The 26329-nt window shown below is 42.7% G+C and overlaps 1 protein-coding gene across 1 annotated transcript in view; it reads left to right on the top strand.

The window, feature by feature from the left end:
• Nucleotides 1-26329, top strand: part of USP13 (ubiquitin specific peptidase 13) — a 116597-nt gene that overhangs the window by 22203 nt on the left and 68065 nt on the right. The window contains exons 2-4 of the mRNA XM_004591272.3: nucleotides 3422-3547; nucleotides 8896-8956; nucleotides 21766-21887. Coding sequence (XP_004591329.1) covers nucleotides 3422-3547; nucleotides 8896-8956; nucleotides 21766-21887 — 309 coding nt within the window. The remainder of the gene's footprint in view (nucleotides 1-3421; nucleotides 3548-8895; nucleotides 8957-21765; nucleotides 21888-26329) is intronic.

Below are 26329 nucleotides of genomic sequence, written 5' to 3'. Positions count from 1 at the left end.
CAAAAGGTATGAATTTACTGTATTAGAGATATACCTGCTCTGCCATGGTTATTGTAGCACTTTTTACGATATTCAAGATAGAGAGCAACCAAGGTGCCCTTTCTGATTTGAATGGATAAATGTGAATTATATACACAATGGAATACTATTCTATAAAAAAGGATGAAATGTTGGCATCTGCAGGAAAATGAATAGAACTAGAACTTCATGTGCAGTGAGTTAAGCCAGACGCAGAGAGAAAAATACTTCATATTTTCATGTGGGAACTAGGAACAAAGACAAAAGAAAAAAATCCACAAACAACATGTCAATCTGAACACAGCTCGTGATTCCTAGCGGCTGGGAGGGGTTGACGGCATAAATGGAGTTTGCACAAAAAAACTAGGGGAAGCTGGGTGTGGTCCGAGTTAGCTGTATAAATTTATTACACTAACAGGAGAGATTCATAACAGGGGAAGTGGGGAGTGGTTTGTAGATTGTGACAGGTATATCCCACAATATCAGATGTTAATGATAAGAGCAACTGGGTGTAGGGCGCATGGGAACTGTTTGTACCACTTCACATTTCTTATTTAGTAAATGGAAAACTAGTATAAAATAAAAAGTTTGAGAAGATAAAGATTATTATTTCCCTGGGGAAAAGCACAAAAATGAACAAAACTAGTTCGTTTGCTGGTTGCATTTGACACAGACTCAGTCGCACTGCAGACGGGTAAGAGATGATCCGATTTTCAGAAATATGTATCTTAGTGTACATGTATTCATAAAAACATACTGCAAGTCAGTAATACTGAAAAATATTCTCTGAGAAGTGGCATTTACTCTGCATCGCATTTTCCCCTAAGGCTAAGTGCTATAATGTTGAGGAACAATTGAATTCAAAAATAGTAGTGACATTTATCAATGCAATTTGTATTCAGATGTTATTTAAAATGGAATAAACACGTATTTTCAACTTCAGGAATTTTATTAATATTATAGAGTTATGTTCTCAATATGATTTTCTAAGAAATTACATTACTTTTGGAGGGAGACACTTTCATTTATTGAAAACCTGCATTTCTGATATTTGTTTTGCACAGTAATATTGTCAATTCTTTTCTTTATAGAGATTTATTTATTTTTCCTTGAAAGGTAGGGTTATAGAGAGAAGGAGAGGCAGAGAGAGAGAGATTTGTTTCATCCACTGGTTCACCTCCTGAATGGCCACAACAGCCAGGGCCAGGCCAGGCGGCACCCAGGAGCTGGGAACTTCCTCCAGGGCTCTCACGTGGCTGCAGAGATCCAAGCAGTTGGGTCACCCTTTATTGCTTTCCCAGGCACATTAACAGGGAACTAGATCACAAATGGAGCCGTGGGGACCACAACTGGCACCCACGTGGGATGTCAACGCTATAGGTGGGGGCCTGTCTAACCCTCTATGGCACAATGCTTTCCCTTACACTTTAAATGCCAAGAAAAATTCCTATATAGGTCTTTCCTAGTGGTAATTTTTACTTGTTTGTAGATTTCCTAGGATTCTCCACATATGTTGCATTGTTATCAGCAAATAAAGACCATTTTCTTGTGATATTTCTCCTTTTTCCCTCCTTCGCTCCCTCCATCCATCCCTCCCTCCCTTCCTTCCTTCTTTTTCTTGCAGCAGTGAATTTGTTGTACAGAGAAGCTATTTTTTGTACATTTATAGTGAGCCTCAATGCCTGTTTGGTATTGTAAGATAATGAATTACAGTGTAGACATTTTGATAGATGTTTTTGGCAAATTTTATAACTTGTTCACTTAAAAAAATTGGAGTGTAATACTAACAGGAGCTTAATAAAACCCACTTTCTTTGAGGAAAGAATGGCTCATTTTATTTTATTTATTTTTTTTAAGATTTATTTTTATTGGAAAGTCAGATATACAGAGAGGAGGAGAGACAGAGAGGAAGATCTTCCATCCGATGTTTCACTCCCCAAGTGAGCCGCAACGGGCCGGTGTGCGCCGATCCTAAGCCAGGAACCAGGAACTTCTTCCGGGTCTCCCACACAGGTGCAGGGTCCCAATGCATTGGGCCGTCCTGGACTGCTTTCCCAGGCCACAAGCAGGGAGCTGGATGGGAAGTGGAGCTGCCGGGCTTAGAACCGGCGTCCATATGGGATCCCGGCATGTTCAAGGCGAGGACTTTAGCCGCTAGGCCACGCCGCCGGTAAGTTTACAGAGCAACAAAGTAGGCAAAGTGAGGAAGAGGAGAGGTGAAGCTGATTTAGGTCCTGTGTTTACCATGTGAAGGGTTGCCTGGACCAATCATTGTAGCAGTAGATCTTTTTTTTTTTTTTAAGATTTATTTATTTTATTACAAAGTCAGATATACAGATAGGAGGAGATAGAGAGGAAGATCTTCCGTCCGATGATTCACTCCCCAAGTGAGCACAACGGGCCGGTGCGCGCCGATCCGAAGCCGGGAACCTGGAACCTCTTCCGGGTCTCCCACGTGGGTGCAGGGTTCCAATGCATTGGGCCATCCTCAACTGCTTTCCCAGGCCACAAGCAGGAAGCTGGATGGGAAGTAGAGCTGCCGGGCTTCAAACCGGTGCCCATATGGGATCCTGGTGTGTTCAAGGCGAGGACTTTAACTGCTAGGCCACGCCCCGGGCCCGTAGCAGTAGATCTTTAAATAATGTCATCGACTGTGAAACGTGGCAGGAGGGAGACCAAAAGGAGTAGATTCATGTATAATCCTGATGCTCGCAAGCTGTGTGAACTAGGGCAAGTGAATTAGCCTTAGTCTTTAAGAGGCATAAAACAAAAATAATACAAGCAGCTCACTACAGTTAGTGCTAGAAAGAACCCATTTCCTATAGTCCCTGGCACATGCCAGGCTGTGATTATGATAAGACTATCCTTTATTATTTACCTAGTAGATTAATATTTATGTTAAATTGGTATAACTTACTCGTGTGTCCTCTAATGAGGAAGCAGTATGTCTGAAGAAACCCATCATGCTGAAAGGATCCAGGGCTTGATGCCCCTGGCGACTTGCATCAACGAATACGGGAAAAGGATGATGCAGTATCACCATCATTACTTGGATCCCTTGCCAGTTTTCTTCTGTCCCTTATCACCTCATTTTAGAGAGTCGGGCAAGCAGGTTTATTGCCTAGGGCCGCTGAGGTCTCTTCTGACTGAATGTACATAGCATCTTGATAGTAAACGGAGTACTTGGCTGTCTTGCAGAACCTGGGACCCGGTGCTGGGGTGGGAGCTGCTGCTGTGGGTGGCTGTGTAGCCACTGAAGGATTGTGACAGGTGGCAAGAGCCACAGTAGTGTATGCCAGACTTCGTAGGCACCGCTGGCCTTCCTTCTCCTTCCTTTGTCTCCATGTTGACTCCTGTTAGCCATATATGCTTGGCTAATGCTGTACCTGTCTCTTTTTTCTAGAATTCTGAAGGTGGACTCTATGTCTGCATGAACACCTTTTTGGCCTTTGGAAGGGAACATGTTGAAAGACATTTTCGAAAAACTGGACAGAGTGTGTACATGCACCTGAAAAGACACGTGCGAGAGGTGAGAAACACGCTTTTGGTAAATGGACCTTGGTGAGGGTGACTCTGATGTTGCTTAGTGTCTTTGTCACATGGGAATTTTACTGGGTCCACATGACTTCTGCTTCTGTTTGATGGTGGAAAACAGAAATAACACTGTATGTGGAAATTCATAGATTCCTCCTAACCCTTTCTTCTTGAAATCAAGAAAACATAGGTTGAATTCTTGGGAGGAATATTTATAAATTTAAAAAGACAAAATTACAGAAAATGATATGAGAGATGTTCATATGTCTAAAAATTAGACATAAAGAAGTCTGGTTAGTTTTGCTTCAGGCCTAAGACAATTTTTTTTTTTTTTTTTTATGAGAGAGAGAGCTTTCCTGGAAGTTCAAGACTCATTTGTCACTTTCCCTTCCCCAGAAGCAACCCCTGCTGTGAATTGATCATTCTCACAAATGCAACCATTATATTTATATGTATTTGTGTACAGTATATCATATGACTTTGTAAATGTAAAAGGTGTAGATAAACACTATTATACTGATTCCTGTAATTCTATGTAGTTTTCCCCACTGAGCCTTGAGGTTTGAGTCTTTCTACATGGAGGTGCACCTGGATACGCTTAATTCATTTTAATCCTTGTTGAGACAGTCTATTTGATGAATACCTTATGATTTATTCTTCTCCCACAGAGGAACATTTAGATTGTTGCCTTTTTTTTTTGCTACTGCACGCAAACAGCAATTAACATTTTTATGCCTTCCTCCTGGGGGCACAATAGGCACAATTTCGTTCAAAATAACATCTAGAAGTGGTGTGTCTGGTTCCCGGGTGAGTTTCCTTGGCTTTTTACCAGCTGAAGAGAAATGCCACCCTATTGCACTCCTCCTTGCAGGGCTGTGGATCCCTGGTGTCCTCACACCGCCCCACCTCTAGGCTGAACTTTTGATGCTGCATTTCCTGGTGCCAGGGTGGATCATCTTTTCATATAGTTATTATCCAGCTAAGTTTTGTCTTTGTTTTGGTCTATTTCTTGGTGAGCCCCTTCTCCCCCCTTTTTTAAATGTAACTTAATCACTTTTTGTAAAAATTTTTGAAATACAAGTTTTTTTTTTTTTTTTTTTTTTTACTGTTTTTTACTGTTTTTAGCTTGTCTTTTGACTTTGTTCATGAATGGCTTTGTAGATAGATGTTTTAAATTTTGTTGTAACTAGGCTTAGGAAACTTTTTCACCTGTGACTTTCCCTTATTGCTATTTTGGCTAAAAGCTTGTTTCCCAGCTCAATATTCTAAAGCTATTTCTTATAGTATTTTTTAAAAAATAAATATGTGTGCATGTGTGTGTGAATATGTTTTAACATTATAAATCTTTAATCTAGTCATAATTTACTTTTGTGTTTGTACGAAGAACTCAAATATTTTCCCTATATTGATAGTTAATTGACCAATTATTAATAGACCACTACAATCTTTTGTATTGATTTATAGCATCATATATATATAATATATATATGAAGATTTACTTATTCATTTTGAAATTCAGAGTTGCAGAAAGAGAGGGAGACATGACTAGAGATCTTCCATGTGCTGGCTCACTCCCCAGATGGTCACAATAGCTGGCGTGTGCCAGACTGAAGCCAGGAGAAGGGAACTTCATCTGAGTCTCCCACGTGGGTGAAGAGGCCCAAACGTCTAGGCCATCTTCTGCTTCTTTTCCAGGCAGGGAGTTAGATTGGAGGTAGAGCAGTCAGGACACAAACCAGCACCCTTATGGAATGCTGGCATCGTAGGCAGCCTTCCCTTACAATGCCACAATCCTTTTTTATATTGTAAATTGTTTTTCACATGGGTCTGTTTTGGGCCTTTCACTTGTATTCTGTATTCGTCTCTGCATTAGTGGGGCAGGCCTTAATATTTGGTGCTGCAAACATGTTTTGCATGTTCTTTTTTTTCTTGTAAGTTTTCTATGTATTTTTAGACATTTGCGTTTCTGAAATGGATGTTCTAATCAGCTCCTCCAGTTACAAAGTCCTGCGATTTTGATCTCAGCTGCATTTTCATTTATAGATTGATCTGTAGTTACGTCATTATGCAAGCTGCTGAGGGAGGGTCAGGGACGTCCCTCTGTTTTGTGTCCGTGGCTGTGATCTGAGTACCTCACCATTACTAGCTTCGTGATTATTTATTGAATGACTATTCAACATAGCATATTTCTATATTTATTCAGGTCTCTTTAATGTCATTAAATGATATTCTTTTTTAGTTTTTCCTCCAGTGTTTGCAGAGAAGTCTTCTGTCTCTCCTCACAATAAATTCTGTGTTTTCCTACCTTGGGATACTTGCTATGTCATTAACTCCACTTCCTTTATGGCTGCAACTTTTCTTTTTTCTGTTTTATCTTCTCCTTCCTAAAGAAGGATCACATTATGAAGCTCACTGCCCTGTTTCCTCCCGGCCCCTTGACTCATCACATCCTTCAGTTAGAGCTTCTGCTAACCTTGTCTCTGCTTCATCGCCCTTTAAGGGCTTGCCATCAGTGTGTTTGACCCTGTTCCTGCATGTGAACTCCGGTGAAATTGTCCCTGTTGTCAGGGAGCTCTTAAGTCGCTACATTTGGTGCATATGTTTTAGCCCTGATGTTGCTAGAATTGAAAGTGTGTGTGTGTGTTTTCCGTTGGAACTGTTGCCCCTCTGTTTTATCGCCTTTCTTGTTTCATGTTTTTCTACCTTTCTCAGCTTCTTTTCCTTCATTCACTCCCGAGCTGTCAGCATTTCCAGCCATGTCATTTGACCATCCTGTCTTTCTCTGAAAGATGCTATTCCTCGCTGGTGCTCTTTCAGGCACATGGATATCCTTGTTTAACCACTGTCTATGCTGAGGACTTCCACATTGATATCTAACCAGAGCTGAAGGTCTGAATATTCGACTGTGTCTGGGTTTTTCTTTTCCAACAGGTACCTCAAGTTCAGGGTCCAAACATGACCAACTTATCCTTTTCTAATGATTGTCCTTTTTGAATTCTAGAGACCGAGACCTCCTTTGGGTTGCTTTTCTTCTGTGATTTGTAGATTATAGGTTTTATCTGGGCTTTCCAAACAATGCTCAAGTGTATGCTTTCTCCTCCATGCCTTCTATTTCTGTGTAAATGCTTAGTATCCCTTAAAAGGACCAGTGCTTTAGCTTCCCAACCACCCTTCTTTCCTTTGGTCCCATCTGGTCGGTATAAGATTCCCAGGGTGATCTTTCCAAATTCATATATTGCAGTTGTGGCACAATGAAGCTTAAATCCCTGATGTCTCTCTTGAAGGGGAGGATGATGCCCATACTCTCTTGCATGTTACTATAAGGTGTTCATGAGCTGGCCTCCTACTCTTTATAGCCCTCACTCTTAGACACCAACTTTATGCTATAGACGTAGCAAACTACTTTCCTTTCTGGAACACACTGTGATTTCATGCTTTTATCCATGCTGTTTTCTTTGTCTAAGATGCCTTACTTCTATGTCTACCTTTTGTACTCCTTGTGGCCAGAATACTCATCCATCCATCCATCCATCCATCCATGCATGCAAATGCCCATCCATCTGCCCATCAATCCATCCATCCAAATGCCCATCCATCCATCCGCCCATCCATCCATCCACCCATGCAAATGCCCATCCATCTGCCCATCCATCCATCCATCCATGCAAATGCCCATCCAAATACCCATCCTTCCATCCATCCATTCATGCAAATGCCCATTCAAATGCCCATCCATCCGCCTATCCATCCATCCATCCATCCATCTGCATACCAAGTGTTTACTAAAATAGCTGCCAAGACTACTGCTGTTCTTACCATACCAGGCATGCTCACATCCCCACACCTAGATGAACCTATCATTTCCTCTTTACAATATAATTATGTTTTAACACTCACAGACTTTGTTGTGGTTTGCTTATGTGTGTGTATGCTTACTGTGCTGCTGAGCACCTCAAAAGAAGGAATATATCTTTGCTTAATTTCTACTCTAAGATCTAGCACAGAATCTGAAATGTGGTACAGTTATGATTTCTGGACAAGGGGTTTCAGTTTCTCAAAGTTTGTTGATTTCTGTTGACTGCTGGAGGAGACGTGATGGTCTTTATAAGGGAAGTCCTTTTTGTTTTTTGTTTTGTCTAACTGGAAGTGTAGCTCATTTGAGTCTTAAGCTTGTGAAGGCATGAATCCCACAACCAGGGAGAGCCTCAGGTTGCAGCAAATCTGTCTGCAGCTCCTCTCCTTCATTTATTCTGCGTGTATTGTGCAGGCTAGGGTGAGGGGGCAAGAGAGGTTGGAGCACTGCAAACATCTGTAGAGAGGTATCAGGTGACTGCTAGGATTGTTGAACATGCCTTTAGTACAGGCTTCATTTCAACCGAAGGCAGAGAAGACAGAGTGGACCATATAACAAAGGGGTTCTTTTAGGTTAATGGGTTCAGTAATTTTGAGATTCCTAACATGTGAACTGTAAATCTAAAGTAGTAATTGTAAAACTTAAGCTGAGACTCACTAAGATGAGTCTTTTAGTGTCAAATAATAAAGTGTGAGACTCGCGACTGATGAGAAGACAGAGCTGATGAGTGGCAGCATGGCCTTGATGCACATGGCTGCCTGGAAGGGGGCCTGGGTTAGGTCTGCACACTCTGGGCAGATTCACCATGAAAGTACTGTTGCTCATTTTTAAAGGTTATTAGCACCCTATTTGAGAATAAGATGACTTACTTATGTGAGCATCAGATGGATGCCCTGTTGCATCAGCACTGATGGGCATTCATTTCATGGCTGCTGAGGACCCCACCATCCACAGAAATACCCAGAGCACAGGGTGGTGAACATGGCCATCTGTTGTTGCCCTCCTGTGTTTACAGAAGTTGCATTGCAGTTTACCATGACCAGAATATTGGTGACTATCCGACAGTATTTACTAAATCTTTCAACAGTATTTGCTGAGCACTCCCAGGGTCAGGTACTGGTGACCCCCTGAGTAAGGAAGGATAAAAGGCCCTCCATTTTTGGAGCCCCCTCCTCTTTTCCCGAGTCTCTCATTGTCAGTCACAAACCCAGCCCTCTTGGGAGCATGTACTAATGGAGGTGGTTCAAGCATCTGCTTCACCCAGCTCTTGTTTCTACTTTATTTCCCGAAGTGCTTTCTGTATTACTGGTAAAAATAATCAGGAGGGGGTAACAGCACTGCCCTTCATTGCCCTGCTGCAAGTTTCTGCTTATTCTGGAATCTCTCATCCTTTTATAAAAACTGGGGACCTGTGAGATGTACCCCCCTACCTCCAACAGGACTGCTTATTCTACAGGCTGTATTTTAATCAACTCTTATTTTCTTTTCAGAAGGTAAGAGGGGCATCTGGTGGTGCTTTACCAAAAAGAAGGAATTCCAAGATATTTTTAGGTAATGTACATAGTTATCAGTAGTGTGCCCAAATTGTGTGTGTGTGTGCATGTGTATGCTCATATGCATGTTTGACTTGGAACAATTGCTTGTTTATTGTTCTACAATTAAAGGTAAGAGGCATAATCTAAATTGGGAGGCTCTGACTCCACTTTGCATTTTGCTACTGGTGAGGTATGATTGTAACTCTGTTAATGGGGGTTGCAGCTTTGGAGCAATTATACTTTCAGTGACCAGAGAATTATTGTGATTTTGCTTTTGATCAGTTTTTCTGATTACTCAAAAAGAGACCATTTTGATTTACTTTTTTCAAGATTAACCAAACTGCAGACTTCATTCAGATGTCATCATTCCCTGCCTCCACTCCTGTTCCCCAATCTGTCCACTGATGTCTGTTTTGGTTTACAGAATATCATCTCGGATCCCAAACTGTGAGCAGTTGTTATGTTCCCTCAACCTGCTCCTTAGTCTCTCTTTATCTTTTATAATTGCACCACTTCTGAAGGGGGCTGACCTGTTAGCTTATAAAGTGTACCTTGATTTGGTTTAGTCTTTTGTTTGCTCAAGAAAAGCCTAACACATGCTTTCTCTGATGAGATACTTCTGAGATACAGTTAGTGTATCCTTCTTTGTATAAGATATCAGGGATATGACATTGATGTGCAGTTCACACTGCTGATGTGGAACTTTTTCATTTGTTTAGGCAGTGTTTCAGGAGCATCTCCATGGTAAAGTTATAGTGTGGTTAGTAAAATTCTTAGGGGTTATACTTTTAAAAAAATAAAAAAAATTATTTGTGTGCGTGTGAGAGAGAGTCAGTTATTTTGCTGGTTCATTTGCTAGATACTCATAATGGTCAGGATAGGGCTGAGGTAGAGCCTGGGACTGGGAATTCAATCCAGGTCTTTCTTGTGGGTGGTAGAGATCCGACTGCTGGAACCATCACCTGTTGTCTCCTAGAATCTGCAATGGTAGGAGCTGGAATCTGGAGCTGCAGGAATTGAAGCCAGGCACTCCAATATGGGATGCAGGCATCTTAACTTGCCGCTAGGCTACAGGACCTGCTCCAATGGTAACACTTGGGGGTCTGCTAATGTCTTGTTTCTCTTCAGATTTTGCTAGCTAATTTTAGCATCCATCCCTGAATTTTGTGTGCTGTATTTATTACTGTGGTATTTGACAAATGGTGAACTTAAGTAATTTCTCTGATTTGGAAAGAGCCAGTTTTGCTGGTGTAAAAGGAAACTGACTTCTGTATCATGTAATTGTATTGTAGTTCATGTTATGCTTCTAGTAATGGTTTTCTCAGGAGAATGATACTTTAATAATGTTTGGTCAAACAAGTTTGTATCCCCCAAATGCCTGGAGTGATTGTTTGAAAGGAACTTTAAAATTGTATACAATGATAAAAAAAATTTTGGTTAAAAATATTTTGGTAAAAAATACACATATGTGCATGTACATGCATGCACGAACATGTGTACACATATATGCAGGCACATATGCATGCAATTTTACATGTATAATACATACATCATATACACATGCACTCCATAAATGTATGAATCCTTGGATAAATAAGAGACTGGAGGAGTCCGGAAGATCACTACACTTCAACTTAATAATAGCACTTTCTTGGTGTTGATATGGGAGTAATTCTAATTTTCTCCATTTGCATGTCTGTATAACACTATCTATAACACACATGTTACTATTGAAATGAAGATGCATGGATTATTTGAAAATGAAACCACTGGCTCAGTCCCAGACCTGGGTTTGCTTCTGATATGTTTCCAGCCACTCTGATGGGGCCTGACCTGGTTGGCTGCTCTGTTGCTTTACAGCTCCTGGTTTTCTTTATGAAGCTCATCTGCAGGTGGTTTTCCCCTGAACCGTCTTGCTCACGTCGCAGCATGTCTCCACATTACAACCCAATCAGCCAGCCCAACCCATGCCAGCCTTAAATGAACACCAATGCAACAAGACTGAATGTGCTCTGATGTTTTGGTTACTATCCTTGCACCAGTGTAGATAATGTGGCTTCTGAATTAAATAACATCATGTAGACCCTTGACATTTTTGAATCATGGGTCAGGTAGCCTGGCTCTCTGACAGGGGACCTGGCTTTAGCCTGGTTCAACCTCAGCTGGTGAAGGCATTTGAGGAGTGAGTTAGTGGATGGGAGATCTCCCTCTCTCTTAAACCAATAAGTAAGTAAGTAAATAAATAAATAAATAAATAAATAAATAAATAAATAAATAAAATCCCCTCAAACTAAACAAAAGCAAAATAGAAAAACCCACAGGCCCAGAAAAAGTGTTTAGATTGTACAAGTTTTAAAAAAACAGAGTAGCTTTGAATGATATCAGTATTCTGATCTTTCCCCAGGTCCCATTTCTCTCTGGAATTTTATTATCGAGGTTCCTTCCAAATTTGTTCACCCCTTCCTCCCATTGATTTTTGCAAGCCCTGATTCATAGTTTTTCAAACAGTGCTTCTCTCAGGAGCAGGCAGTTTCCTGCTGGCACATGCTCACAACTCTGTGTTCAAGTTGATGTGGCCTGCCAGTTAACTTCAGTGGCAGGCTGTGTAGGATTCCACCTGGTTTATAGAATAGGAAACATAAGACGTTGGCAAGTTTAGATACAGTAGGTGGTTATTTCTCTGTCCTGTAGGGGATGTTGGGAAGCAGCAGGTCTAGGCTGATATAATGGCCTTAAGTTTGTTAGCGATCTCTTATGTTTCTGCTGTAGTCCCATCCTTGAAAGGCAGTGTGGCAGAGGGTGTAGGTAAGGGAGAGAGGGAGGGAGGAAGGGCAAGAGAGAGAATGATTTTTTGTTGTGTGGTTCATTCTGCACACAGCCTCAACAGTTGGGGCTCTGCCATGCTGAAGCCAGGAACTAGAAACTCCCTCCAGGTCTCCCACATGGGTGGCGGGAACTCAAAAGATTTGGACTACTATCTGTTGCTTTTCCAGGTACATTATCAGGGATCCTGATCACAAGTTGAGCAGCTGGGGCTCGGATTAGGGCTCCATTATGGGATGGTAACAAGACAAATGGTGGCTTAACCTGCTTGTTCAACGACACTGCCTCCACAGCGGAACAAGTTTGAAAGGTTCTAGGTGTGGATCTGTTGAGAAAATTGCTTGAGCCTATGGTGATCAGAAGGGTTGAAGAAGCTCCAGGCTGCAGCTTCTTCCAGAAAGAATTCAAAAAAAAACATGTTCTATGCTCAAGGTTTTTAAAATTTATTTTTGTTTATTTATTTTTTGCTTGTTTTCATTTTTCTGTCCCTTCATTTGAGCATAAATACTTGGTTGTATTTTGTAGGGTTGGGACAGATGGATTGTTCATCTCCAACTTGTACACTGAAGCTAGTGTGGTCAGTATGGGGACACCCAGGGGGCCAGAGCCCAGGTTTTATTTAGGTACTCACTCATTCCCCGACTAGCCTTCCCAGCAGAGGCTTCTTGGAAACTGACAGAGTCCCAGCCACGACTCACAAGGACCAGAGGGGCTCCTTGGAGCAGATGGAGGAATAGGTTCTTTATTCCAGAACACCAGCTCATGTGGGTATGGCCAGCTGATTGCCATGGTGGAAAGCGGCTGCTAGGGAGAGTTGGGAGTCCCAGGCCTCCAGGTCCTTGGGGGAATGGTTACTCAGGTTCTTTTAACTTAATATTAATTGGATAGTAAGACTTGATTTTAAGAAATGTGGAAACTTTAGGATTACAGTTAGAGCTTCAGGCTCATGTATGTTTAACAGAAACTTAAGTTTTATTCCTTAAAATTAGAATGTAGGTTATCTCTGCTGGATTAAAATGCTTGGGAAAGATTATGACCCTCTCCCATTGCACAGAATTAAAAATAAAAGGGAACTACAATCATTTGCAAAGAGGTGCAATGGAGTCTACTTTTTATACAGGCTCCATCTTGCTTCTTTTAAAAATGTATTTAAAGGGCCTGGCTCCCTTTAGCTTAGCAGTAAGGTCCTTGCCTTGTACGCGCCAGGATTCCCTGTGGGCGCCAGTTTGTGTCCTGGCTACCCCACTTCCTGTTCAGCTCCCTGCTTGTGGCCTGAAAAAGCAGTGGAAGACAGATTGAGTGAGGCCTTGGGATCCTGTGCCTACATGGGAGACCCGGAGGAGGCTGAAGGTTCCTGGCTTCGGATTGGCTCAGCTCCAGCCATGTGGCCACTTGTGAGTGGAAAGCAGATGGAAGATCTTCCTCTGTTTCCCCTCCTGTCTGTACATCTGACTTTCCATTAAAAAAAAATAATCTATTTTCAAATTTAAAAATCGGATTGGAGAGAGACCAGGGGGCAGATTAGATTGAGGGAGGTTGGGGAGGAGTAGAAAAGAAGAAGAGGAGAGGTAGAGGTAGAGGTAGAGGTAGAGGTAGAGGTAGAGGTAGAGGTAGAGAGAGAGAGAGAGAACACCAGAATGCGCTCCCTTTGTTGGTTGACTTCTCAAATACTTGCTCTGGCACTGAAGTCATTTGGGGAGTGAACCAGAGAGTGGAAGATCTCTCTCAGTCCTGTCTCCTCTCCCTCTCTGTCTGTAATTCTGCCTTTCAGATAAAAATGAACAAATTTTTAAAAGATGTCACATGTTTTTATGTGGTAAAAATAATGACTATTTAAGTAATAGTCTATTGAGTTGAATGCCATTATCTTTGAATATTTAGATTCTAATTCTGTTTTTATTATAGTTATTGGGCATTTGAATTTTTATAACACTCAAATGATCTTCTCTATTTGAATTATTTCTTTTTTTTTAAATTATTTATTATTTAACTTCATTAATTACATTGTATTATGTGACACAGTTACATAGATACTTGGGTTCTCCCCACCCCTCCCCAAACCCTCCCACCATGGTGGATTCCTCCACCTTGTTGCATAACCACAGCTCAAGTTCAGTTGAGATTCCCCCATTGCAAGCGTATACCAAACATAGAGTCCAACATCTTATTGTCCAGTCAAGTTCAACGGCTTCTTAGGTATACCCTCTCTGGTCTGAAGACAGAGCCAGCATAGTATCATCCCAGTCAATTGAAAGCTCCAACATACCATCAGCAAAAATTTACATCATTATGGAATTAATTGACATAGTAATGAGTAACCAATATGTTAAAAGTAAATGCGAGTTCCCAGCCACCTTCTGTGACCACCTCACCTATACTTCAATTTTAGTTTATACACAACATATAACATTCAAAATATAACATGTTATACATAACATCATATCATCTTAAATTAAGGCAAACATGTGGTATTTAACCTTTTGTGATTGGTTCATTTCCCTTAGCATTATGGTTTCCAGTTTGGCCCATTTGGCCACAAAGAACTGCATTTTGTTTTTTTTAATAGCTGAGTAGTATTCCATGGAGTAGATGAACCATAGCTTTCTTATCCAATCCTCTGTTGATGGGCATTTTGGTTGCTTCCATGTTTTTGCAATTACTGATTGTGCTGCTATGAGCATAGGAGTGCATGTTGGTTTCTCATAAAACAATTGTTCTGGATATATTCCTAGGAGTGCTATTGCTGGATCATACGGTATGTTGAATTTGAGTTGTTTGAATATTCTCCATACTGATTTCCATAGAGGCTGTACCAGCCTGCAGCCCCACCAGCAGTGGAGTAGGGATCCCTTTTCCCCGCAACCTCGCCAACAAGTGTTGTTGGTGCTTTTATTCATGTGGGCCAGTCTTACTGACGTTAGGTGGTACCTCATTGATGTTTTAATTTGGATTTCCCTTATTGCCAGGGAACTTGAGCATTTTTTCATATGTTTATTTGCCATTTGGGTTTGTTCCTTTGTGAAGTGTTTGCCCATTTCCCGTGCCCATTTCTTGAGTGGCTTGTTTGTTTTGACATTTTGGTTGTTTTGTAGCTCTTTGTATATTCTGGAGATGAGCCCTCTATCACCTATGTCGTGTGCGAAGATCTTCTCCCATTCTGTGGGTTGCCTTTTTACTTTGTTGATTGTTTCTCTAGCTGTACAGAAGCTTCTTAGTTTGATGAGGTCCCAATTGTTTATTTTGGTCTCGATTTCTACTGCATTTGGAGTCTTTTTTAGGAAGTGAGGGCCTACCCCTAAGTGTTGCAGTGTGTTTCCAACATTTTCTTCCAAAAGTTTGAAGGTTTCTGGATGTAGGTTTAGATCTGTTATCCATTTAGATCTGATCTTAGTGTATGGTGAGAGATGTGGATCTATTTTTTTGTTTCTGCAGGCTATTAACCAGTTGTCCCAACAGCATTTATTGAACAGACCTTCCCATTTGCCTGGATTGTCGTTTGTCTTTTTGTCAAAGATTATTTGGCTGTATCTGTGTGGGTTTCCTTCTGGTGTTTCTATTCTGCTCCATTGATCTTCCTCTCTATCTTTGTGCCAGTACCACGCTGTTTTGATAACCACTGCCCTATAGTATGTCCAGAGGTCCGGAACTGTGATTCCCCCTGCTAACTTCCTGTTCTTCAGGATGGTTCTAGCTATTCGTGGTTTTTTGTGCTTCCAGATGAACCTTTGGATCATTGTTTCCAGTTCCATGAAGAATGTTTTGGGCAATTTGATTGGGATTGCGTTGAATGTATATATTGCTTTTGGCAGTATAGACATCTTAATGAAATTGATTTTACCTATCCAGGAGCATGGGATGTTACTCCATCTTTTGAGGTCTTGTTCAATTTCTTTTTTAAGTAGTTTGTAGTTTTCTTCGAATAAGTCTCCTACAATTTTGGTTAGATTTATTCCCAGATATTTCATACTTTTTTCTGTTATTTTGAATGGTATCTTGCTGGTTAAGTCTTTTTTCATCTTGGGGCTGTTCGCATACACTATGGCTGTTGATTTTTGTTCACTAATTTTGTACCCTGCCACTCTACCAAACTCTCGTACAAGTTCTAGCAGTCTCTGTATTGAGTCTCTTGGCTCTTCTACATAAAGAATCATATCATCTGCGTATAGTGAGAGTTTGACTTCTTCGTTTCCCATTTGGATTCCTCTGATTTCTTTTTCTTGTCTTATGGCCTCAGCGAGTACCTCTAGGACTATGTTGAATAGTAGTGGAGAAAGTGGACATCCCTGTCTTGTTCCAGATCTCAGTGGGAAGGGTTCCAGTTTTTCTCCATTCAGTATGATGCTGGCGTTGGGTTTTTCATATATGGCTTTAATTATGTTGTGGATTTTTCCATCTATGCCTACCTTGGTTAGGGTTTTTAGTAGGAAGTGGTGTTGGATTTTGTCGAAAGCTTTTTCTGCATCTATTGATACTATCATGTGATTCTTGTTTTTCAGTTTTTGGATGTGGTGTATCACATTTATGGATTTGCGAATGTTGAACCATCCCTGCATTCCAGGGATGAATCCTACTTGATCTGGATGAACGATCTGTCTGATGTGTTTTTGAATTCTGTTGGCTAGGATTTTGTTGAGAATCTTAGCATCAATGTTCATCAAAGAGATAGGTCTGTAGTTTTCCTTCTCTGTTAGTTCTCTGTCTGGTTTTGGGATTAAGGTAATGTTGGCTTCATAGAATGAGTTTGGAAGGGTTGCCTCTTTTTCTATTGTTTTGAAGAGTTTGTAGAGGATTGGGGTCAGTTCTGTTGGGAATGTTTTGTAGAATTCTGTAGTGAAGCCGTCTGGGCCTGGGCTTTTCTTTGTTGGGAGGTCTTTAATCACTGATTCAATCTCTACTTCAGTTATGGGTTTGTTCAGGTCGTTTGTTGCCTCTGGGTTAAGTTTTGGCAGGTGGTAGAAGTCTAAGAACTTTTCCATTTCTTGGTGATCTTCTGATTTGTTGGAGTACAGTGCTTTGTAGTAATTTCTAATTATGGCCTTAATGGATGCGGTGTCTGTTGTTATGTTGCCTTTTTCATCTTTGATGCTGTTAATTCTTGCCTTCTCTTGTTTTTTCTTTGTCAGTCGGGCCAGTGGGGTGTCTATCTTGTTTATCTTCTCAAAAAACCAGCTTTTTGATTCATTGATTTTGTGTATGGTTTTTTTTAATTTCTATCTGGTTGATTTCCTTCCTTGTTTTGATGATTTCTTGTTTCCTATTGTGTGTGGGGCTCTTCTGCTGTTGTTTTTCCAATTCCTGGAGGTGTGTGTTTAGTTCCTGTATTTGGCGCCTCTCTTGGGCCTTGACATGAGCTCCAATTGCGATGAGTTTACCCCGTAGCACTGCTTTGGCAGTGTCCCACAAATTTTGGAATGTTGTGTCAGAGTTTTCATTGGTTTCCATAAATTTTTTGATCTCATCTTTAATTTCTTCTCTGATCCATTGTTCGTTTAATAGCATATTGTTCAGCCTCCAAGAGTTTCTGTATTTCCTGGGGCATTTTGAATTGCTGATTTCCAGCTTCATTCCGTGGTGGTCTGAGAGGGTACATGGTATGATTCCTATCTTTTTGAAGTTATTTAGGTTTGCTTTGTGTCCTATCATGTGGTCGATCCTGGAGAAGGTGCCATGCACTGCTGAAAAAAATGTATAATCTGTGGCCTTAGGGTAAAACATTCTATAAATGTCAACCAAGTCCAGTTGTTCTATTGTTTGTATGAGCTCTGTTGTTTCTTTGTTGAGTTTTTGTTTTGTTGATCTGTCTATTGTTTTTAGTGGGGTGTTAAGATCACCCACTATTATTGTGTGCATCTCTATGTCTCCCCTTAAGTCCGTGAGTAATTGCTTCACGTAGCTAGGTGCGTTTGAATTTGGTGCATATATGTTCACAATGGTAATTACTTCCTGATGGATCAGTCCCTTCACCAATATATAATGTCCTTCCCTGTCCTTTTTGATGTGTGTCAGATTGAAGTCCACATCATCTGAAATTAAGACAGCTACCCCGGCCTTTTTTTCTCGTCCATTGGCATGAAATATCTGTTTCCAACCTTTCACTTTCAGCTTCTTCGAATCTCTTCTGGTTAGATGTGTCTCTTGTAGGCAACAGATAGTTGGGTGCTGTTTGATAATCTATTCTGTTAATCTATGCCTTTTGATTGGTGAGTTCAGTCCATTTGTGTTAAGAGTTAAAATTGAGAGGTTGTGATTTTGCCCTGCCATACTTGTTTTTGTGGGTGTTGATATCTGTGTAATTGCCCTTCCTTGTGTGGACTTTAGTGGGGAGATCTTCCTGTTTGCCATCTTTGCTTATGATTCACCTCCTTTTTTTCTGGATTTAGTGCATTTCTAAGGAGATTTTGTAGAGCTGGTTTTGTGCTGGCATATTCTTCTAATTTCTCTTTGCTGTGGAAGTATTTGATTTCGTTCTCAAATACGAATGAGATCTTTGCTGGGTACAATATTCTTGGTTGACAGTTGTTCTGATTCAGGATTTGGAAGATCTTTGTCCATTCTCTTCTTGCTTGTAAAGTCTCTTCAGAGAAGTCAGCAGTGATCCTGATTGGCTTTCTCCGGTATGTGATCTTTTCTCTGCTTCGTACTTGTCTTAGGATTCTTTCTTTGTCTTCGTTGGAGTGGAACTTGAGCACCATATGTCTGGGTGAAGATCGCTTTGGGTCATATCTGCTGGGAGTCCTCTGACCGTCCTGGATTTGGGCTGGGTTCATGTTCCAAGTGTTTTGAAAGTTTTCCTGTATAATTTCGTTGAGCACCATTTGCATTCCTGACTCTTTTTCCGCTCCTTCAGGAAGGCCAATAATCCTAATATTTGATTTTCTGAGGTTGTCTTTCATTTCTTGTATGGTCTTATTGGCTTTGTTCAGACTTGTCTCCAGCTTTAGTGAACTGGGTATGTTCGTTTTGTGTGTCTTTCGTTTCAGAGATCCTCTCTTCTGCTGTATTTGTTCTGTTGGTTAGGCTCTCAATTTTGTGCTCTAAGTCAAGGATTTTACTTTTCATTTGCTGTATTTCTGAGGCTATGTGGTACTTGAATTCCTTGAAGTCCTCCCAATTCTTCTCATTGTCTCTGACATATTTTAACATTATTTTTTTGAATTCCTTGTCTGGTAGATATTCTATGTCTTCATCTCGCATCTCCGAAATAGACATTGGCTTTTGATCCTTTATTGATAGGGTGTTGGCACCCTCATCTGGATCATTACCTTTTCTGGTATTTCTTCCCATTGTGTTAGTGTTTCTTTTTTGAGAGACCTAGGCACCAGTGTGCTGAGGGGTCTGCAAGCACTATCCTGTAGAGATCGGAGTCTGCAGGCGTGGAGTAGCAGGGTGTGGGAATTTTCAAGGCACTTTTGGTGCGTCTCCAGAACACTGGACCTCAGGCCGCCACTTCCAGGGCCCAGCGGATTCAAAGCGCACTCTCAGCTCGTCCCCTACAGGTATGCTACCACAGGGCGTGGGGGAGTGAAGGCACTCTCTGTGCGCACCCCCTGTGCGCGGGATCACAGTGCTCGGAGGATTCTAGGTGCTTTCTCGGTGTGTCCCCAGTGCCAGGGACTGCAGGGCGTGGAGGTTCCAGGTGCTCTCTGGGAACGCCTCCTGCACGCGGGTCTGCAGTGCTCTCCTGGTGTGTCTCCCAAGCACGGGACTATAGGGCATGGGGTGTTCCAGGTGCTCTCTGGAAGCGCCTCCTGCGCAGGCCCGCCCACCCCAGCGCTTGCAGGGGACCGACCGCCCCAGCGCTAGCACGGGACTGCCCAGCCCAGAGGCGTGCTTGGGTTCCTGTGGGATAGCACCGCCCAGCTGAGTGCCAGACCGCAAAGGCACGGGGGAGTATTCAGTGTGCCTTTTGCCTTTCTCCCAGACACAGTTTTGGCAGTTTCAAGGCACTTTCCCGGTGTCTCTAGACGCTGGAGTCTGAGGGGGGAGGGGCGGGGAGACGAGCACCAATTGTGTTCAGGCTCTGTGCATGCCCCTGGGGGGCCAACTCCCGAAGCCTCCCACCCACCACTGTCCCCACCCAACTCACTCAAACCTCAGGTTCTTGCAGTCTGCCTCTTCCTCTGGTGGGAACCCTAGCCGCGGGTGCGTCTCCCGGCTACTGCGTCCATTGCTGGTCCCGGCGGGTGCAGGCTGCTGGAACCTGGAGGCTGCGGCTGGAACCTGGAGGCTGCGGCTGGTGCAGGTCCCTGCGGGGCTTGGCGACCAGGGTGGGCGGATGCCGGTGCTTCCCGATGACTCAGGATCCTGGTGTCCGCAGCGGGCGCAGGTCCTGGCGGGTCCTGGTGACCAGGGTGAGCAGATGCCAGCAGGTCCCGATCACCTTCGGTCCTCACAGCCACAGCGTGTGCTGGTCGGTCTGTGGGTCGGTCTGCGGGTCGGTCTGCGGCTTTCAGCGTCTGCACTCAAAGGTGACTCAGCAGGTCAGGAGCGGAAAGTCGTCTTTCCTGCCCTTTGTTTTGTTTTTCCCTGGTTGCTCTTCCGAGTTGTGTGGATTTTTTTGGTTCTACACTGTCCAGGGAACTTCACGTTCTTCTCCCTGTAGTTCTATGCTGCTCCACTTACGCTTTTGTCGCGTTCTAGCCCTCTCTGTCTCTGAGCTGTCTCACAGTCTTCCTCCTATGTCGGCCATCTTGCGAGTCCTCCTATTTGAATTATTTCTTATAAGTAAATGCCTTTATTCTTAAACTCGTGGAGTCTTCTTAAAATTACCTTTTGTCCAGTTAACTGCTTTGGCTCACAGTGTTGTTTGGTATTTCTGGCTCTTGTTATTTAACATCTTTATTAAACATTAAACTGGATTGTACTTTGGTATAATCTTTTTACTTAGAGATTCACTACCTTTGGGAATTAAAGGAGCAGAACTATACATGAAACTGCTGTAGATTTTTGGTTGAAGGCATCCAAAGAGGTAGATAACAGAATTCACAGCCTTTGGTTCTCAGGGGATTGCTACTGTAGAGTCCAGCAAAACAGTCTCTGGGCTGCTAAGTCACGCCCCCCCGGGTGTGTTTGTGTTCCTGTTTGTAGGTGAGTGTGTGCGTGTGAGTGGCTCGTTGTCACCATAGTTCCAAGCAATAAATACACAAACATGATCCGGGAGGCTGGCCTGGCTGTGAAAGTGAGGCTAAAAGGTCCCTGCAAATATTAGGACAAGACGTTTCCTCGAGCCTTCCCCTAGCCTTTCCCTGAGATTAGCCAAGCTGAAAGGTGATGACTGCATGGATAATGAGCTGGAGGAGCTCAGCTTTGCAGTCCTGAGGCCTCCATCTTGCGTTTGTGGGTTTGCTGGCGGAACAGTGGCCTGGCAGTTCTGCAGGAGAAAAGTAGGCAGAGGGAGAGAAGGGGAGAGACAGAGAGCGAGATCTTTAATTTTAAACCGTTTACTGAGGGTCTGTCGCGTGCCAGGTCTTTTGTCTCTGATTCTTCATTTCTCTCCTCTGTAACCTCTGAGGTAAGTATTGTTGTTTTCATGCTACAGATGCGAAAGCTGCAGCTTAGACAGTGTGTGACTTGCCCAAAGTAACACTAGGTTTGGAGCCGGAACGGAACCAAGGTTTATTTACTCTCAAAGCCATGTATTTTCTTCCAGAACATAGTGTTGTAAAAAATATTCCGCCTCAAGCTGGTGCATTTTGGAGTCAGGCATCTGACAAATGGTAATTAACAATCTTTAAGGAAGCTTAGAAAATTCTCTACAAATGCGGCTCCCAGCACATAGCTGTAAAGCATTGCATGACTCAGTCAAGGGCGAAGCAGTCTTGGTGGCATAGGGATGGAGGAAGGACCTGTCGCTGATCTGGGGAGCAGAGGGGTGGTCGTGTGGGAGGCGTGTCCTCACCCTTGCGTTGTGCCCCTGTGGGTGTCCGGCTTTCTCGGTCAGTGCTGCCTCTTGTGGGTGCTGCCCTCCTCATTTCCTGTTCCTTGTTTTTGTTTTCTCCTCAGATCTAGATACTGATGATGATTTAAATAGCGACGATTATGAGTATGAAGATGAAGCCAAACTTGTCATATTCCCAGACCACTATGAAATAGCACTGCCCAATATTGAGGAATTGCCAGCCCTGGTCAGTGAGTGTGCACGGCTGCTAGCTAGATGCGCATGATTCTCTGTGTCAGGTGTGTGTGTGTGTGTGTGTGTGTGTGTGTGCTGTGTGTGTGTGCGCTCAAGGGATTGGGCCTGGGAGGGTAATGAATGAGAGAAGAAGGTAAGACGAGCAGGGACATCTGTGCCTGCCTGTGACTCCCAGGGCTGTTTGGGCCTCACTGCCCATTAGGCCAGTCTCTTTCAGGAAGCTTCCTGCATCCCCAGTTGAAGTCTGGTCCTCAGCTTTACATGGTGTCCACATATACACACACTGCTGGAGAGGGAGTGTGTTCCTGTTTGAGGGATAGCAATTTTTTTTAAATCATGTATTTCATACTGTCCTTCAATGTAGAATTCGTTTGGAATAATGGAATGATGGTTTGATGAAGATCCAACCTTCACAATGGACTGTTTTGTGGGACTCTGGAGCCACACTCCCTGTGGCTAAGACTTGCAGCTTTTAGATGCTTTGAGCAGGGAGCTTTGCCCCTCCTGTCCCTCTTTTTTGTTTCCTTTTCCCTTCTTTCAAGCCCAGTTTTGTGGAAAGACTTGCACTTTCCCAGGTGACCTGGAGCTGAGGTGGTGGTGAAGCTCTGGGCAAACCATGTGGTTTTTCTTGGACTCTCCAACCCTGCAGAATCAGGGAGCCTTTTTTTTTTTTTCTGCCAAGGGCCATTTGAATATTTGGAATGTCATTTGCAGGCCATGCAAAATGAACTTGAACATTAGCCTGCTATAAATTTATTGGATTTCAAGTTCCACCTGTGGTTGCCTTGGCAGGGCCAGTCCAAATGATTCTGTAAGGGCTTATAGAGCCTGTGGGCTGGACATCCCCCACCTCCTACACAGACTTCGGGTCCCTGTGGGGAACCCCACTGTTTTTCCTGCACTTTCCCCATTTCCTGAGTTACCTCTGTCACTCCAGCCTCTCTCCATTTTGTTCTTCTTTCCCCATCCTGTGCCCACCTTGGATTCCCAGAGCCTGGCTACAGATGGCAGTGACATGTGGGTGGGCAGAGTGTAGATGGGTTAGTTTGTATTTTCCCTCCTGAAATTCAGTCAGTAGCACAACCAAGTCTTCAGCTCCCAGAGTCCTCTGGGCTTGGTGTGACTCCATTGGCAGCCATCTGCTCACCTGTTCCTTCCAAGAGGGTTCCGTGTCATTAAGAACCAAGTTTCCACCCTTTAAATTACTTACGCCTGATATACTCTGTATCGGAATATGATCCCATAGATACAAGAATTTTGTGTATTTGTTGTTGTTTTCTGAGTGATTAGACTGTGAGCCATCTTTTCAGTACTAGGTGCATAGTGTTCAGTATAGCTTACAGAATTAAATTACCTTCACTTTCTCCAGTTCCCTGTATTGACTCATGTGGCTCTTACCAAGGACAAAATATGTTAGTGGACAAAATGAGCTTACCTCATCCTGTTATCTGAAATTGTATACTGTGGCTTATGTATGTATAGTACTGAAAGTTCTTACTGTCCCTGTTTGATATTACTTTTATTTTTACTGTTAGAAAAGATGTCAAGAAGCCTATTATGAATAAATATCATGAAAAAGCGATCTTTTTCTCATTTGCTCAGGAAACTGTCTTGATGTAAAAAAGGTAATAAAAACATCCTTTGAATTATTCCTGTATTCAGAGAAACATTGGAGATGTGAATACTCTTTCTTAAAAGGGAGATGTCATAGAAACTCAAGTCCAGCAAGGTACATCACAATTTTTACAGGATCCTTTAGAATTAAGAAACACTTTAGGGATGAAAAAAAAAAAAAAAACTTGAAAGTGCCGGTGTGAATGCTTGCCAAGCCTTCTCTGATGGTCACCCGTGGGACTTATCTGCATAGAAGATGCAGGCTGCTATGTTTTTCTCTCATGCCTTTGTGACATTTTGTGTTGTTTTTGATGATTCTCTTCTAAAACTTTTCTCTCATCTTTTGAATGTCTCAGGCCAGAGCAACTTCATTTTCAGAGGCTTACTCTATGGGTTGTGCTAGAAAGTTAAATCCCCATGAATGACCCAGGGTTCATGGAGGCACAACCCCATGGAATCAGCAGAGATCTCAGGGCCTGACATCCAGTGTCTTTATTTGGGGATGCCCAGCTTGGGTGTGCTTCTCAGTGTTTGACGGTGGGCTCTCCGATGCGGGGAGCTGTCTGGTTGGGTGTGCTGATTCCGTGGGTGTAATATTCCTGCCTCGACATCACTGGGTGCAGTGATGGAAAGAGATGTACAGTAGCAGCCCTTTTGTGGAATTTCCATGGGTCAGCCACTCAGATGCAAATGATTTCAAGAATCCATTGACAATAGCAAGATAGAGTAAAGCAATTGGGGCATGAAGTTCTGAGTTTATGCTACTTAAAAAAATCATTTATTTTTATCGGAAAGGCAGATTTATAGAGAGAAGGAGATACAGAGAGAAAGATCTTCTGTCTGCTGATTCACTCCCCAAGTGGCCGCAATGGCCAGAGCTGAGCCAACCTGAAGCCAGACACCAGGAGCTTTTCCCAGGTCTTCCATGTCAGTGCAGGGTCCCAAGGCTTTGGGTCATCTTCCACTGCTTTCCCAGGCCACAAGCAGGGAGGTAAATGGGAAGCCGGGCCACTGGGATACTAACCGGTGCCCATATAGGATCCCAGCATGTGCAAGGCAAGGAATTTAGCCACGAGGCTACTGCACCAGGCCCTTTAGTTTATTTAAGATTTTTTTTGTTTATAATTGTAACTTTATATACAATTTAATTTTTAAAAGGAAATTTTTTGGGAAATATTTGATTTTCTTATTTGAAAAGCAGAGTTAGAGAAGAAGAGAGGCAGAGGGAGAGAGAGAGAGATATCTTCCACTGATTGACTCCCCAAATGGGCACAATAGCCGGAACTGGGTGAGTTGGAAGCCAGGAGCCGGGAGTTTACTCCTGGTCTACAAGTGGATGGCAGGAATTCAAGCACTTGTTGTATCCTCCACTATCCTTCCAGACACTTCAGCAAGGAACTGGGTTAGAAGTGAAGCAGCTGGGACTCAGACTTGGCACCCTTATGGGATGTTGGTGCCTCAGAGAGAGACTTAAGCTTTGTGTCACAGTGCTGGCCCCTTTATAATTTAATGTGTAGTAATGACTGTATTTAAGGACTTTGCAAAAATTTTTAATAATTTGTCAACTTTTATGAGTTAGTTTGGGTCAGTTCTGTTGTATCACTGAGCTTGAAGTTGACAGAGTCTTAGAATGAGATCGGAACTTAGTGCCAAGGTCTCTTCACTCTAGATCACAACTCCAAGGAAAACTAATCCATGATACAGTGCTAACGTGATGGATCCTGACCTCAGCTACCTCCCCCTAAAAAAGAGGTTTTACATGATTTTAGCTAAAATGTTGAAAATGGTAGTTCAGTGTTTTATAGTGGCTCAGAAGTATAGGAGTATTTGTCCGATGTCCCCAGGAGAGAGATTCAAAGAAAGGAGAGATGATCATGTCTGAATTGTATTTAGAACCGCTGTGCATTGCAGATCAGTCACCAAAAATTTAAAAGAAATGGAGAAGATCCAGGAGACAGAAATGATCCAGGGAGTCTGTGAAGTACACAATAAGGTTGTAATAGGCAAGACTGCCAAGACTAGGGTGCTGTGGCCAGTGTGCTAGCGTGGCAGGCCTGCTGGGGAACTCAGCCCTGCTTTTCATGGGCATCTCTGGGAGATGCAGTGGAGGAATTTTGGTATTTGAAAGGAAAGTCTCAGTGTACAGCAGCACTTGTGGTTAGCAACGAATGGGAGTATCTCTAGGTCTGAAATGGATCTTCAGGTCCATTCCTGGCTTGTCCCCGACTGCTCCTAGTCCATTTTCCTGCATGCCCAGTGTTCAGCATCACGTTGAAGAGCTTGAAGCTGCAGAGGGATTAGGACCTGATTTCCATAGCAGATCACTCTCATTCTGTGAAGAGAGGGGTGGCCTAAGAGGGCTGTCAAGTGGCTATGGGGGTGAGCTTTGATGGTGGCTTGGATGAGGAACGGTATGGTGGAAATGGAGACTCACGCAAATTGTCAATGGACTAGGTAGGATTCGGATGGTGGCAATGAGAACCTCCTTCCTTGACTGGTTGTGGGGTTACTTGTCAGTGTTACTTAGGCCAAAAGGGTCAGCTAGTGATATAGGATATTAGTGATACAGAATACAAGATTTTAAATACAATTAATTAGCTTTTATTATAGTCGGAGTGGAGTGCCCTTCGCCACTATGTAATTTTAGCATGTATTTATTGTCCTATCTAAACCATCACACATTCCCTAGCTGTTACCCTTTAGCCTTTAGCCATCACTAATCCACTTTCTGTGTAGGTTCGCCTTTTCTGGACATTTCATAGAAATGGAGCCACAGAATATGTCGTTCTTTGTGATTAGCTTTTTCATTTAGCGTATATA

This window comes from Ochotona princeps, chromosome 3 (assembly GCF_030435755.1).
Source record: "Ochotona princeps isolate mOchPri1 chromosome 3, mOchPri1.hap1, whole genome shotgun sequence".
Lineage (NCBI taxonomy): Eukaryota > Metazoa > Chordata > Mammalia > Lagomorpha > Ochotonidae > Ochotona > Ochotona princeps.
Note: the sequence above shows the minus strand (reverse complement) of the source record. Positions and strands in the feature narration are given on the sequence as shown.